The 16,703-nt window shown below is 48.6% G+C and overlaps 2 protein-coding genes and 1 long non-coding RNA gene across 3 annotated transcripts; 2 read left to right on the top strand and 1 right to left on the bottom strand.

The window, feature by feature from the left end:
- The first annotated feature begins 292 nt into the window (after positions 1-292).
- Positions 293-2,069, top strand: LOC125544176 (probable membrane-associated kinase regulator 2). Its single transcript, XM_048707763.1, has 2 exons — positions 293-1,552; positions 1,647-2,069. The coding sequence occupies exons 1-2, from the start codon at positions 436-438 to the stop codon at positions 1,730-1,732; spliced, it is 1,203 nt and encodes a 400-aa protein (XP_048563720.1). The 5' UTR covers positions 293-435; the 3' UTR covers positions 1,733-2,069.
- Positions 2,070-9,499: 7,430 nt separating this feature from the next.
- On the bottom strand, positions 9,500-13,876 carry LOC125548425. Its single transcript, XM_048712021.1, has 2 exons — positions 9,826-13,876; positions 9,500-9,749 (listed from the first exon to the last, which is right to left on the bottom strand). Exon 1 carries the CDS (start codon positions 13,315-13,317, stop codon positions 10,195-10,197), a length of 3,123 nt encoding a protein of 1,040 aa, XP_048567978.1. The 5' UTR covers positions 13,318-13,876; the 3' UTR covers positions 9,500-9,749; positions 9,826-10,194.
- A 969-nt stretch (positions 13,877-14,845) lies between these two features.
- Positions 14,846-16,227, top strand: LOC125548424. Its single transcript, XR_007301084.1, has 3 exons — positions 14,846-15,097; positions 15,177-15,993; positions 16,087-16,227. It is a non-coding gene; the product is annotated as an uncharacterized LOC125548424 (long non-coding RNA).
- Positions 16,228-16,703: the final 476 nt, after the last annotated feature.

The raw sequence follows: 16,703 nt of genomic DNA, 5'->3' as shown, positions 1-16,703 counted from the left end.
CACTCGTGCCATGTGATCCATCGCAGCATAGAAAATCCCAGTGAGAAGTCTGGTCACTCACAGTTTCAGCAAAATAAATTCGAAGAAATCCGGTGGCTACCTATTTCCTCGTTCGATCCTGGCGGCTGATTGGGCGACGAGCGGGCGAGATCACGCGAGACCCGCCCCAGACGGCACACGGACACGGGCCCCGCCGAAACCGTCGGGCCCCACCGCGGCCACTGGCCCCTCGCCTCTGACCGCCTGCCGCTGCTCATGAGCTCATCTATTACCCCAGCGATGCGAGGCAGCGGCGCCACCACCTTGTCCTTCTCCTCCTCCCCGAAAGGTAAAAGCCTCCCCCGAAAGAGTCTTTTTATTTGAGTGTGGAGAGTGAGACAATCAAGAGAAGTAGAGGGGTGAGGGAGTGGAGTGAGCTCGGCCTCTCTGGGCGTGATGGAGTCGTTCAGCCTTCTCAAGTACCTGCGCGGCGGAGCGGTCGCCGGCAACCAGCGCACGGCCGTGCCGGCCACGACCATTGCCGCGTTGGCGTGTGAGGAAGGTGGTGAAGGGGGTGGAAGTGGTGGGGGCGCGGACGTGGTGGAAGACGACGCGGCCTTCTTCGACCTCGAGTTCGCGGTGCCGGGCGACGAGAGCGCCGCGTCGGACGCGGAGGAAGAGAGGGTCGAGTTCAACTTCTCCGTCGCCGGCGATGCCGCGTCCGGCGGCGAGGTGGTGGCCGTGGAGCCGGTGGTGCCGGTCAGTGAGGCTGAGAACGGCGTCGGGAAGGAGGCGGAGCCTGCTGCGACGGCGGAGGCCCCGGCGGCGTCGTTCCTCCGTCCGGCGACCAAGTTCCGCGTGCTTCTGCTTAAGCTGAGGAAGCCGAAGGTCCCCGTTCCGGCGGAGGGCAACGCGGGTGGTGCTGCCGGCGGTTCCCCGGCGCCCAAGACGAACCGCTTCTTGATCAAGTTCCGGGTGGACGACGCGCCGTTTGTGTCGCTCTTCACGCGTGACAACAGCTCTCGCACCTCCGACGCCGGCGCTGGCACCGGCGCGGCCAGGCCGGCGGTGCAGGCACCTCAGCCTTCCGACGCGGTGGCGATCACCGCCGAGGAGCGGCGCTTCGCCAAGGAGGTTATGCTCAAGTACCTGAACAAAATCAAGCCCCTGTACGTCAAGGTCTCCCGCCGCTACGGCGAGCGCCTACGGTTCGCCGGCGCCAGCGAGGGCGAGGAGACGGACGCGGAGCCCGAACCCTCGCCGCCCCCTTCCGCGACACCCTCCCCCGCCCCCTCCCAGCCTCGTGCGGCACCTGCCCCGCCGCCACAGCCCGTCGTCGTCGCGTGCGGCGTGCGCGCTCCGCGCGCCAGCGTGCCGGCCGGCCTGAAGCAGGCGTGCAAGCGCCTCGGCAAGAGCCGCTCCGCGTCCTCCGCCGTGGCGGCCGCGCCGTCGCCGTCGGCCACACCACCGACCCCCGCGCAGCCGCAGCGCCGCGACGACTCGCTGCTGCAGCTGCAGGACGGCATCCAGGGCGCCATTGCGCACTGCAAGCGCTCCTTCAACGCGTCCAAAGGTACCACAAGCCCCACTCATTTCCGTCCCCGCGTCCTGTGACATTCAGGTCCATAGATGATAACATCCCTCTGCTTTCTCTCACAACCCCGTAGGGTCCGAGTCGCCGCTGCTGAGGTCCATGACGGAGCCGAAGGCCGACGGCGCGGCCGACACCAAGGACGGCGTCGACGGCGCGTGAGCCGGGCCGTCCGGACCCCGGAGTGGCGATCGCCGTACTCAATCAAATCTTAGCCTAGATGCTAGTAGCATTTTTAATACTACTATTAGTTGGTACTCGCATCATGATGCCGGATTAAGAAAACGTGCGTGCATACGTGTGCGCTCTACTCTCTTGTCTTAACGTGGCAAAAAGCTTGTCTTTTCGGCCGCGATGAACTCCTAGCGTATCCCCTCGCCGCCGTCTGGATGCAATAATCTGGCGGTGCTAGTACGAGTACTATGCATGTAAAATATTTCCGTGCCCCCAATGTGAAGTCGCTTTTCTAGTAAACTTCTTGCTAGAAGTTGGCATTTCATTCGAATTTTCACATCTTTTCGTGTGTAATGCGACTGGTCTGGGCCGAACAGCGACAGTGCAAGGGTGTGGCTTGTGTAAACACAAGGTCGCTGAGAAAAGAGGGGTTTGTCGGACGGGGCAGCTTTAGCACGAGGCTGCTGTCCCGTGGAATTCGGGGAAAACCATGGAGCAGGACGGAGAAAGGCTGATACGCGGCCGCGCTTTCCCAGCCGATTCTGCACGCACGCCCGGGCCGGGCTCTGTTCCGGCTCGAGAAAGGCGAGGCGTGTGCGACACCGCGCGTCGCCGTCGACCGAAATCCGCTGCCTTTTGTGCCGGTCGACGACGCACTGCGCGGCACGGCCCGTCCTCTTTCTGTCCGCTCCGAGGCGTCCCGCCGGGCTTGGCGCGGCGCGGCGTGCTCGCTTCCGTGCCGTCCCGTCCGCCCGTCGCGTCGGCGGCATGGGGGCCTTGCCTTGAGGCGTCTCGGTCGCCGCGAAAGGCGTGGAGGGAGGAGAGGAGGCGGGCCGTGGACGGACGCAGCGCAGTCTGGGCGTGCTCTGGCCCGGTGCCCGCGGCTGGCTGGCTAATCTTTACGTGGAGTGTCCGTGGGTTTGTCCCGGCGCGCGATTGTGTGGTCACTCGGCCACGCGCGTGGGGATGGCGCCGCGCCGCGCGGCGGGGAGGACGCCCTGCCACCGTGCCGCGTGACGGCCTGAGGACTGGTCACCACGGTGCGCGTGTGCGCCGGGCATGGCATGCTTGCCATTTGGCGCAGGGCGTGGCTACTCATACGAGTCATACCTCCTGGTAGTGGTAGTATGCATGCAGACTTGCCCCGAGTATGTACACGAGAGGTACGTGACCGCAGCTACTGACTGGCGTACCACGACGCCTGTGTACATACGATCACCTAGTTATTGCCTGCCACGCATTGATTCGGGAACGGGGATCACTACGGCGCCGCCTGTTGTTAAGCCCCCCGTCCAGTACCGCCTAGCCAGCCTAGTCCGTGATCCCTGGTGTTTTCTTGCTAGTACGTACCTCGTGTGTGTACCGGGGCCATGCGTGTCAGCCGCTCAGCCTAAGAGGTAGTGGTAGTACTACGACGCAGAGCTACGCATGGGACTCGTTAATTTCGGCAAGATTGCTGGATCATTCAGTTTTGGTGACCGACCTCCATGGAGCCCTTTATTTTTGAAAAATTCAAAATTCAAACTTTTTGACTTCAAAAAATTCTGAAAATAAATATGTAACTATACATGGATGAAATGCATGTGTGTGTAAAAATTCAAGATGAAATACTTCGAAATGCGACCTATAGAAAAAAGACAAATTTCTGGACTTTGAGGATGAATAGTAATATGTGTTAAAAGGCCTCAGATTTGTCTTTTTTGCACAGCCTTCATTTCAACGTATTTCGTCCTAAAAATTTACACTAAAAATTTACACACATGTGTGTTATGCCTCCATGTATATCTGTAATTTTTTTTCAGATTTTTTTGAATTGTAAAAATATGAATTTTCATGATTTTTGTGTTTTTCAAAAACCGGCCTCCATGGAGGCCAAGCTCCAAAAGGCATTTTCAGATCATTCACTTGTGTAGATCTAGATAGCGTGAGTGTCAGAGTAGCCCCCGCTTAACACGAGCCGTATCCGCGTTCATGGGCGCCGGGCTGGAAAGGAATCCAATGTCCTGCACCGGACAAAATTACTGTTCTGACCTATAGGACTAACTAAATTCCGATTTGACCTCGTTTCAAAATAAATTTCGTTTCTGACCTTTTTCGGTGACGCCAAGATCCCTGGCGTCTGGGTTACGAAGCAGACGCCAGGGACCCTGGCGTCTGGCCCCTGGCCCGCACTGCCCGCGTGCCCGTTGACCTGCTGACGTGGCAAAGGGGCCAGACGCCAGGGACCGTGACGTCTGGCCCCGGTAAGTGGATAACGCCGCGGGGCCAGCCCACCCATCCTGATCTCATCTTCTCTGGCGTCTGGTTCGACGAACAGGGGGCAGTTCGTCGCCCCTTCTCTCCCTCCCACCACCACCCCCCTTGATCTACTCCATCAACCCCTCAAACTCACAGATCTGACCGGCCCCCCCCCCCCAGCTTCTTTGAGGTATTCTCCCCCATTCCCTCCATTTTGATTTTGTTTTCCCCTCTTTGGTTGGATGCATTATTCAACACTAGGTGATGTTAGATGAGTAGATGGTTTCTTTTTTTTAGGAAATTTTTTGTAGTTGATAGATGATTAGGTAGGCAGTAGATGATGTGTAGTTGAACATGTAGGTAAAATCAATTCCGTTTTGTGTATATGTTGTCCATAGGATTTATTTTTTTGAATTAAGAGGGGTGATGAATATATGATTTGTGTATGTAAAATAGACTTTGGCATACTATATTTGGTTTGATAGATGATGTGTGTATGTGTAGATAATCCTATTGTTGGCATACTATATTTGCAAAAGATATGGTGAAATTTGGTACTCTAGATGATATGTATTTGCATATGTGACACCATATTATTTGACAAATTTATTTGATTGAGATGATGATGGTATGTTTGAGAATAATTATGTGTGCATATGAAGAAGATAAAAATGTGAAATGGTATGACAATATAGTTGAATATATAGATGGCAAATTTTTTTATGCAAAAGAGATGATGTAATTTGATTATTGTGTGTGACATGATTTGTTCAATAGAATGGCGGATGATGATTATGAAATTTATTTGATGGTGAAATTTGGTACTCTAGATGATATGTGTGCATATGTAGAAGAAAGAAATGATGTGGTTATGTTTGAGAAGAATGGTGTTTTCATATGGCATAAACTTGGAGAAGGAAATTGTTTGATATTGTTCATGTATTCATAGATGTTTGTGATTTGTTTTGTAGGATGGCGGATGGTGATGGTCCTTGGTATGACGGATTAATCGATGAGTGGGATAAGGAGCATCGTGCTCGTGCCATTGAGAATGGACAGGTAAGAAGCAAGACTGGGTCAATTTTCGTTGTTTCTCATTTGTGTTCTTGTATTGATTATTAAAACATCACTTTATTTGCAGCAAGTAGTTGCTATGCGCATGAGGGGTCATTCCGCTGATGACTTTGATTACGACCCGCGGTATGAGGCTTACATTCGGAGATTGGGTCTTCTCCCATTTGTGTTGCAGTTTAAGCGACGCGCTCCGCCGGTGAACCACGCGGCGCTGACCGCACTTGTGGATCGTTGGAGGCCGGAGACTCACTCGTTCCACCTTCCATGTGGGGAGATGACGATGACCCTACAGGACATGGCTATGATAAGCGGCCTTCCTATCAACGGACAAGCTGTTACCGGTCGTGTCAGCGTGGGTAATTGGCGAGAACGGACTGCTGATTTAATTTGCGTTCAGCCCGAGGGCCCTCAGGAAGGCAAGGCCGATACCGCGAAAGTGAGGCATTCTTGGCTAAAAATGGTCAGAGGAAACACCAATCCGTGCCCTCAGGATGCCAATGACGTGGTTGTGCAGCAGTACGCGCGGGCCTATCTTTGGTATGTACTAACCAAGGTAGTCTTCTCAGATGCAACCGGGAACTCAGCCCTCTGGATGTTCTTGGAGCTACTCAATAACTGGGATACCAGTATAGCTGGGGTTCGGCCGCACTAGCATATTTGTATCGTCAGGTAAGGGATATTTGCAACCATTTATCTTGCATTTGTCATGCGCCTCCATATCTAACATGTTTGTTTGATTGCAGCTTGACTTGGCGTGTCGGAGGAAGGGAGATACATCCTCATTGTCTGGGTTTGTTTGGAGCCTATCCGTGTGGATGTGGGAGCGGATCCCGGTTGGACGACCCGAATTCAAGAACCCCCTCATGGCAAACCCACGGGGTAATCATGACGGGTTGCATGATGATGATCCATATCGGCGCCCTACGCTTGCTTACTATTGGGAACAAGTGACAGTCTACACAGGAAGCTCGCATGTGCGATACAAGTACTATATGAACGAGCTGGACACCTTGACTGCTGAGCAGGTTTTGAGAAGTTCGATGAGATAAAATTTAGTCAAGAATGAAACTTGTAGCTAACAATGTATCTCTTTGTTTTGCAGGTATATTGGTTGCCTTATGTGGAAGATCGTGACTTTGATCTTAATGAGATGTGCACGCGTGATAGCCATCTTTGGCGGGCGAGGTGCCCAATGATATGCTTCTTCGTAGTCGAGTGGCACTTTGTAGACCGTGTGGCAAGACAATTTGGAAGAAGACAAGATATTCCAATTGAGGAGAGCAAGGAGGAAATGCTATCTCTGCATCGGTGAGCAAGCATGCCTTGAGTATGTAGTAGAGTATTGAATAAGTCAATGTTTGCTAATGCTTTGTTCCATGCATCATTTGTAGGTTCAATCGAAGGAACAATCAGGATATATCGGATTGGGCAAACAAACACCGTGCATGGATAGAATTTTGGAATCAAAGAGACACACTAGTGCAATCAGAGAATAGACCTCACAATCAGTCAGCATATCAGAAGTATCAAGTGTGGTATGCGGATCGTTATCAGTTAAAGCTAAAGCCTGGTTGGACTCACGAGGAGTGGTCGGAGTTGGTGTCTGAAGACCCAGAGACTGCAGAAGGTTATCATACCTTCAACACGGCTGTGAGAGACACCAGAGGGGCTCACGTTGACTATGCACCGATGCATGATGAAATGGTAGTCTGTTTGACCTATTCTAACAAACTTGCATGCATCATGTTGTCTTCTTTCAAATACATAAGTTTGATTTGTTCATGAATTGCAGGGCAGATCGTTGCTTCTGTGCGTCAACGATGCCAATGTTGCACTGAGTCATCCACCTGGTGGTGTATTATCTGAGAGGACTCTTAGGAGCACGATGGAGGTGTGATCAATATATTATAAAAGTTTCTTTTCGCGGATTATTTATTTGTATCTCATATCATAGCATATTTTGTGTTGTTGCAGAAGTTCAAGAAGCGGTTCCATAAGATGGCAGCAATGCTTTCTTGCCATGGTGCTCAGTCCAGTGACGTGTATGCACCTGGTACCCGCGCCAGAGCTAATAGACGGCGTTATATCCAGAACGATGAGGACATGGAGGAGGAGGTCCATGAAGAGGAGCCATCACATCAAGAGGAGCCAACACAAGATGAGGAGCATGAGTATGATGCAACACATCAAGAGGATCATGAGTATGATGTTGATGCTCCACAACCATCACAGGTTACACAACCGGCACAAGGCAATGCTCGCTCTAGGAAAGGCAAAGCCATAGCTAAGACACCAGGCAAGAAAGGTAGAAAGAAGACATGGAATACACAATTCCATAGTCCAGAGTATCCTCATCAGCTTATCCCAACAGGAATGCAAAGATATAAGGCCAACATTGAGGCGGAGGAGGAGGCATACAACGAGGAGGAGGAGGAGGCTAGCGAAAAGGAGGAGCCTACACTTGCAACCATTGTGAAGAGAGGAAGGAGGAAGTGAGCTTCTTGTTTGGAAGTGCATGAACTAGGTGGCGTTTGTATGCATGAACTTGGTGTCGTGCTAAAAACTTCTTAGGTTGTCTTGAATTTGGTGTCTTATGTATGCACTTGGTACCATATGTATGCACTTGGTGTCTTATGTATGCTTGAATTTGTCGTGATGAAAAATCTATGAACTTGTCGTTTGTATGCTTACATTTGTCATGGTGAAAGTTGTGTGAAATGTGCTATCTTCTGTGTTGTATGAACCTATCATATGAATATATATGTGCTATCTTCTTGTGTCAAACAGCAAGTTCAAAATAATCTACAGGGTCCCAGACGCCAGGGTCCTTGGCGTCTGGTTTCAAGTCAGGGGACCGGACGCCACAGTCTCTGGCGTCTGGGGGTCGACTGGAAGCAAAAGCAGAGTCCTGGACAGCAGAAACAGGGCACCCAGACGCCAGGGTCCTTGGCGTCTGGACCTGGTGTAGTACTTTTTTCATTTTGTTCATATTTTGTTCTAGCACCCAAACACCTATAGTATGGAATGACATAGATATTTTGTTCTAGCAAACACCTATAGTATCGAATGACAAACATTAGTGTTCACATAATAGCAAATGACAAGCATAGTTATCACATAATCTCAAATTACACAAATAGTCTCGAATGAGAAGTTTGTCACATAATCTCAAATTACACAAATAGTCTCGAATGACATAAGTAGTTCATGACCACGATGGTCCACGATAGTTGAAACGACATGAACATCACATATAACTCGGTTTCCTGTAGCAATGCAAGTCAATAACCCTTTTCCATTTCCATTCTTGCAGCATTTCTTGAATCTTGTCATCATCAGTTATGTCAACCAATTTTCTTTCTCCGGGGCCATCTGACTACTTCCTGCTGACGTAGTACACAAAATCCTCTTCCTTCAACCCTTGCTTCAACATGAATTTAGTCTTCAACCAATCAAAAGTGAGGTCCACTTCACTAACTTGCACAACACATGGAGAAAAGCCTTGGACATGAACAACAGGGCTAGGCACCCACTGAGTACCATTAGCCATCTACAACACACAAATCTCTTAGTACCTAACCTATGATACATTAAACCACGAGGAAAACAAACAAACTAGGGTTTACACAAAACTATGATACTGGAGATCCTGAAACCAACCAATAAGTGGGGGTGTAGTTGATTTACCTTCTAGTTTCGAAATCCTGAAGATCCAACGGTGAAATCAGACCGATTCGTGAGAGATTTGAGGGGGGTTATGGTACTGGATGAGAGTGAGTGGATGAGAGGGCTAGAGGTGAGAGTGAGAGTGAGTGGAGATGAAAGGAATGACAGGGGTAGAGGTGGGGTGGAGATGAATGGATGAAAGGGGCAGAGGTGGGCCCAAAGAATCTTATCCACACGATATTTGCTCTCTGGATAGGATCAGGACCCAGACGCCAGGGTCTTGACCCAGACGCCAGGGTCTTTGGCGTCTGGCTATGCACACTTGCAAAATGCTCTCTGGATCGGGCATCAGACAGATCAGACAGGTGTTTGTTTACCTGCGCGAGCAAAACGATCCAGACGCCAGGGACCCTGGCGTCTGGGTGTGCACTTATGCAAACAGGAAAAAAGCTCTCTGGATAGGGACCCAGACGCCAGGGTCCCTGGCGTCTGGATCGTTTTGCTCGCGCAGGTAAACAGACACCTGTCTGATCTGTCTGATGCCCGATCCAGAGAGCATTTTGCAAGTGTGCACACCCAGACGTGGCACATTTGCAAACTAGGCAAAGTGCTCTCTTTTAAACTTGTTGCACACATTTTTAAACATTGGAAATCAAACAAAAATATGAACAAAGCATAGTTTGCACATAAGTAGTTCATGACCACACAAGGTCTCGAATAACAAGTTCACACACGATGTCTCGAATGACATAAGTAGTGCCTCGTCCTCCTCTCGTGCATCGCGAGCCCTTGCAAGTTTTCTTGCCCTCTCTTCTTGACGAGCCTCCTTCTCTTTGCGTGCCCTCTCTTGTTCACGCTTCTTGCGCTCACGAGCCTCCTTCTCACGACGCTCCCGCTCCAATCCCCGTGCATAGGACTCCTCGAATAGGCGCTGCCTCCGTAACCAATCTCGACGTTGGTCCTCTTGGACATCTTTTGGTACCTCGTGATCTATCCAAGTGAAGTACTTGCAAAGTGGAGGAGGGGACTACATATAAACCATGATTTTGTTAGACATATGAGTGACAACTTGTTGATATTTTTTGTATGTACACCTAACATACCGGTGGTATGTCATATGCGTTAGTTGGCCTTCGACGATCATGTGCATAGTTGGGACACACGAAAAACCTTCTACCTTCTGTCCATGACTTGTTGCGGTCAGTGGACACCTTCAGCTTGCAAACATCACCACACCAACATGGTGGTGTGGGCACATCCTTCTCCTTCTCCTTGTCCAAACTGGCCTCCATCCACGTCTTCGACATGTCCTCTTGGTCCGCGCACGCCGGCCTCGTCCTGGAACCGGATGAAGCCATGCCTACAAAAAGAACAATTGTTAGCACAAGACATAAAGAGAGTAAATGCGTAAATACAGTAAATGAATAAATGCTAGGAATTGTATGAAAAAATAATATACCATTATTATTAGATCAACCATCTGGATTAAGCAAATAACCGAAGGCCGATCCATTATCAACCATTCCTCTACGACCACCACCACCTCTAGCACTTGTGCTTCCTCTCCGACCACCACCACCTCTAGCACTTGTGCCTACTCGACCACCACCTCTAGCACTTGTGCTAGCTCGACCACCACCTCTAGCACTTGTGCTAGCTCGACCACCACCTCTAGCACTTGTACTCCCTCTACGAACACTAGCACCTCTAGCACTTGTGCTCCCTCTACGACCACCACTACCACCTCTGACACTTGTGCTTCCTCGACCACCACCACCGTCACCTCTTCCACCTCGTTCACCATCGGTGCCGCCTCCACGACTTGTTTTTCTTTTTTTGGTTTTCTTATTCTTGCATGTCCGCTCATTGTGTCCCCCTTCACCGCACACCCCACAGTTGATAATGTCAGGAGCCTCCATGAAATGACCGCTACCAAATTGTTTCATGCCAATGTATCCAGCCAGGTCATCCATATCACCCCTGAACCTCTTAGTTCTCCTTCTACCCTTCGTCTCCACCTTCAGAAGAGGGTCTGGCCTAATATGAGGGCCATGGTACTCAGGCCACTGTGATTGGTCCAAGAAAGGGTGAAATCTTGGCGCCCATGTCAACCTAGTAGCTTCCACATGGAACTCTTGCATCCTCACGGTTTTTCCATCATTAACATGTATGTTTCTCGCCTTCGCCGCCGTTATCAAATGCGAGCATGGCCAATGATACTTACTAGGCCTCTCGCACTGGCACCACCGAGTCTTCAGTTTCACCTCAAATGCAGCACCACCATATTGTCTACCGTCTCGTGTTGTGCCACCTGGCTCATCAATTTGATAGATCATTTCAAGTCTATCGAATATGATAACTTGTTGCCGTGAAGACTTGCTTGCTTGTAACTGCAACCATTCATCAACCTTTTCCGGATAATCCTTTTTTTCACCTATCCATTTTGCAGTCTCTTCAGAATGCCTCTGAAAGTACTCATTAAGCTTGAAGAAGGTGTACTCCACTATTGCAGTCACCGGCAATGCACGAGCACCCTTCAACACATTGTTGAAACATTCTACGAGATTGCTCGTCATGTCGCCATATCGCCAACCACCATCGTTATGAGCGCGTGCCCACTTGTGCTTCTCGCTTAAATTCCTAGTTAAGAACTCTTTTCCCCCTTCGTTCACCGCTGCAAAGAGTTTGTTGTACCGAGCATCGTAACCTTGCGTGGTGAAGGCCACACATACATGGGTAAGGTCTTTGCTGAGCTCCTTGCTCTTACATGCCCGGTAAAAGTTGGCCATGAAATGCCTCATGCACCATCTGTGGTGAAGCTTTGGAAATCCTGGAATAACAATGTCCATTGCCTTGAGTATGCCATGATGCCGGTCCGATATGATGCATACCTCCCTAGCCCCAATCACGTTGTGCCTAACATGACCCGTGAACCACTCCCAGTTGTCTTGGTGCTCGGAAGGCACCAAAGCAAATGCACACGGCAACACGTTGTCGTTTGATGAGTGCGTCATTGCTACCATTAGTGTGCCCTTATATCTACCGGTCAAGAACGTGCCATCTATAGACAAGACCGGACGACAATGCTGAAACGCCTCCACACATTGTCCATAACTCCAGAAGGCACGGTGGAACACTCCCTCGTGATCCTTGACCACATGAAACATGCCCGGGTTCCTATGTGCAATCGCGGCCAACAACCTTGGGAGCTGGTTGTATGCTTCTTCATAACCACCATACAACATCCTAATAGCATTTGCCTTTGCCTTCCATGCCTTCCCATACTTGACTTCATAACCAAATTGTTTTTTCACCGTCCGCATGAGAAACCTCACTTTCACAGTGGGATCAAAGGCTATGTCTTTCATCCATTTGTATCCGAGATACTCAGATGTGAGTTGACGGTGTGTCTTTCTAAGTCGTTTCGATGGCGGTTTGCATCTATGAGTGGTATCACAACTTTTCAACACCCATTCTTCGGTTTCTTTAAGCTTTCTTGCACGAACCTTCCATGTGCATTCCTTTTGCTCACACACCACGGTGTAACGCAACTTCATGTCCGAGTGCTCAACATAAATTGGCCTATGGTTTCGAATGGCATAGTCAGCCAACCAAAACTTCAGCATAGGCAAGCTCAGAAACTTCAATCCTTTCTTCAAATAAGCATTCTCGTCCTCATTCTCCACCCTTGGTTCTCCTGGATCCGGGCATGGTGTTGGCTCAATCGCCGTCATTCTCATTCCACCGTCAACAACAGCTTTATGGGCAAGGCTGAGATCTTTAAACAAGTGAGTTCTTTTTTGTAAGCCTGTCAGCTCAAAGTGGATTTGGTTCTCCTTCTTTGTGAATCCATCCTCGTCCAACTGTTCAACTGGACCCTCGTCATCCGAGTCATATGCATATTGACGCTTAAAAGGCAAGTCACGATCCATGTCCTTTTGCGCTATGTACGCATTCAAGTCACCAACATCATTACCATGAAACCCTTCCTCTTGCTCTTCGTCGTCATCATAAACATCTTCATCCTCTTGAATTACTTCGTCACTAGCAATCACCTCAACTTCATTTGCTTGGCTAGTTGGTGGTTGGCTAGAAGCATTGGGGGAATACAACTCAACCTCATTTGCTTTGATAGATGGTACACGGGGACGTGGTGGGGGATAAACATTGGGGGCATCAACCACAACCCTATGCTCAACAAGTGGCACCATTGTCCTCTCGCTCATGTCATCCATTGGGGAAGAGACATGCCGGTTCAAATCAATGGTAAACCGAGGAGATTCAACCTTGGTGGCAAACAATTCAAGTGACTTGTCTTCCGATTGGGATACCTTTTCCTTGTATACATCCCAATGCAAATCCGAGGTGATAGGCATACTTTTCAAGCGAGATTTGGCTCCAACTCCAACATCATACCTTCCTATTAACTTAACATCAACATTGGTGTCCATCCACTCTAAGACTTGTCTCACTTTTGCAACAACATCCTCATAGCTAGGGCTTGTATAAAAAACCAATGGTTCCTCACCCGTGTCGGCATTGTTACTCAAGAATGCCTCCTTGTCCATGTAATGAACATTAACAAGTCTCTCCATCTAAAAACAACATGAATGGATTTAAGACTTCAATGAGAATTGGTGTGTTTATCCAAATACATCTAATTCTATCCAAATCATATCAAGACTAAATTATTGGTGATGTCCACAAAAGTATCACTAATTAACACACACTAAGCAAAGTTAACCCTAATCACTAACTAACCCTAACCCCCAATCTTTCTACTCAACAAGCATATATTCCTACTACACACCATGCATAGCACTATATTATCAAAGTTAACCAAGCCATTCACACTAACATAAGGGAGAAAACATGAACTAGGGTTCCACCAACATGTATAAAATGCAACCAAAATAACAAGATTTGACAAAAAATAATTGGATGATTTGGGGGAGATTAACAAGAGCAACAAAGTGATGGAAAGATCCACCTAAGGGATGTATCTTTTGGAGAGGATTTGAGGGGGAGCTTGAGGGGTAGGAGAGAGTGTGAGAGCTCCAAGTGTTCTTCAAGCTCGGGTTGTGGATTGGGGAAAGTGTGTGGGGTGAGTCCCACACACTTTCCTCAAGGGTTATTCTGTTACCAGGGCCAGACGCCAGGGTCCCTGGCGTCTGGCCCCTTTGCCACGTCAGCAGGTCAACGGGCACGCGGGCAGTGCGGGCCAGGGGCCAGACGCCAGGGTCCCTGGCGTCTGCTTCGTAACCCAGACGCCAGGGATCTTGGCGTCACCGAAAAAGGTCAGAAACGAAATTTATTTTGAAACGAGGTCAAATCGGAATTTAGTTAGTCCTATAGGTCAGAACAGTAATTTTGTCCGGCATTGACCATGGACACCGTGCATGCTTGCCCACTCCTCTGCCGGCTCTCTCCTACTGTAGCAGTAGAAAACTGGAGCGTGTCTATCACGCGAAAATGCCGAACGGCGGACGAGCACTATGAGGACTTTATCCAGTCCGTCTGTTTTACACATTGGCCAGCTTCATCACAGTATTTGCGGGAGCTGTCCCCCATAGACGATTCCCGCCCACGTATTCTGGTTGCCAGCGATGGCGTTGTAGCCACATAATCCAGCTCTGTGTTGATGTACCAGGTACACTCGAGCATGCGCATGCAGCAAAAAGCGGATCGCCCATGTGGACAGTATTTCACCCTCACACGTGAGCCACTCCATTACCCCCGTCACTGTTATGGTTCTGACTGTACAGATAATGCTTCATTAACAGCATATTAGCGTGAGATGGACCAAATTCGATCAAAGAGCACCGGCTGTGGATTGTCACCGACCCTACGTTGATGTATAATCAAAGGAGTTTGCGGTTGGAAAATGACAATATCCCGCGAACTATCGTACTTAATCATAAATATGACACCGTTTTGGACTTGTTTTCCCACCATGATCTTGTGCCTCAGTAATTAAACACGTAATTTGTTTTTACCAGCTAGACCGTGTAGTTTGTTGGTTAAGTACGTCGATGTCCAGATTCGCGATGGGCCGGATGGAACAGCTGCCATCACACTGTTTTCGTCACGTCTCGACGTGCAAAAAGTTGGCTGAGGGCCCACCACACATCAATTCTATCCAGGGGGTCTAGTCATTTCACGCAATTACTGCATCTGCCGCCGAGTTCATCTTCTCCAACCATCCTCCTCCCACCCACCCACGCACCAGAGAGGGAGGAAGAACGAGGCCGCGAGCTAGGAGGTAGAACTCCATGGTCGAGCACAGGAGCTGACATCCCCCGCCGGAAGCACTCAACTTATGCTTTGCCCTCTCACGGACCTGCTCCTCTCCAATCCAAGGCAGCCGATCCAAAGGTATGAACAGCATCAGTCTCACGCCATTAGTAGTGATTTAGCTGTTCTTCATCAATCTGAATAGTGTTCGCGCAAATAGGTAATGGCTTTTGTCGGGATGGATCCCGTTTTCGCCGCCGCTGAATCCGCTAGAGTGGCAAACCAAGATCCAGCGAGCGAGGTTTCGCCAGATGAGTTGGACAGCGATGACGATTGTTCTGGTGGTGATGGTGGATCCAGCGGTCCACCAGGAACACCAGCAATTACGTCTAGATTATCTTTGCTCAAGCTAGGTTATGTTATTTGCAAGTTTTCAGATTTCAAGAAACAACTAGTCAGAGAAATAGGATTCGACGGGTTGCTTCAGATCAAGTCATGGCAAAAGATAAATCTTAAGTACAGCGCTTACCTCATGGATAGAGTAGATGTTGACAACAGCGTGGTCAACCTAGAAGGCCAGGGCATGCTTGAGCTTACAGACGAGTCGGTTCACTCTGTTTTTGCAATACCACGCGGTGAGCTAGCAATTGGTCCAGAAGGTGTCGAACCGTCTGAAGCTTGCATTGAGTATACACGTTTCGCAGCTAGCATCAATGACAAAGGTACACACAGCTTGAAGGCAGCAGAGGCATACCTAATGCGGGACATCACCGCCAACTCTAGAAAAATTGACATGGATTGTTTCAAAATTGCATTTGTCATCTTTGTAATTGGCCATGTTCTTGCTCCATCAGCCAAACATGATTACCGTAACAATAGATTTCTGGGCTGCCTTGAGTGATGTTGGCAAAATCCGAAGATGAAACTGGTGTGGCTACATTTTGAAACATCTGTTCAATGCTGTAAGGAAATTCAACTCAGATGTCATTAAACGAAATCCAACAATTCACATTGTCGGCTGCCATCTGTTCCTACGGGTACAAATCTAGCGCACAGCGAAGCCTCTGTCATTAAGCCGGTTTTTAATTTTTTTTGCCCAATCTAACAATGCTAGATGCATATGTTTTCAGGTGTTTGTGCTTGACAGCCTCGAGCTTGGCCAGCTGAACAAACCACGCGGAATCTACCCAAGGATAGCGCTTTTTGAGCACGAGTCGATGAAGAAGATGATTGATATCACATCCGTAAACATGTGGAGGAGAAATATCATTTGAGCATTCGGTTATCCACGAAAAATATATCGGATGAGGTAGGATTCTTTTTATGCCTCAGTGCTTCGTTGTAACATCCCAAATTTTCAATTTGGAATGTTATACATTAGATCATCATTGCATATCATATTTTATATTTGCTTTTGGTTTGATCCTAGAAATTTCTACGCAACTCAAGGACCCACGGAGAGAGTTGGGGAATTCATTTATTTTCATATTTGAGTTTCTCAAATTTTGAGAATAGGATCATTTGATTTTAATTATTTTATCATCAATTATTTCTATTACAAAAATATGAGAGAGGGAATAAAATGACTTTCCCAAAATAAAGAAATATTGAGGATTTAATAATAAAATCAAATAAGATTTTATTTTGAGTTTTTTCGATATTTTATTTGAATTTAGGAAAAATGTGCGTTTTTCAAAATTGCATTTAGGCCCCAAATAAATGTTCACTTTGTCCCGCTTGATTTTAG

Source organism: Triticum urartu, chromosome 3 (assembly GCF_003073215.2).
Source record: "Triticum urartu cultivar G1812 chromosome 3, Tu2.1, whole genome shotgun sequence".
NCBI classification, from domain to species: Eukaryota; Viridiplantae; Streptophyta; class Magnoliopsida; order Poales; family Poaceae; genus Triticum; species Triticum urartu.
Note: the sequence above shows the minus strand (reverse complement) of the source record. Positions and strands in the feature narration are given on the sequence as shown.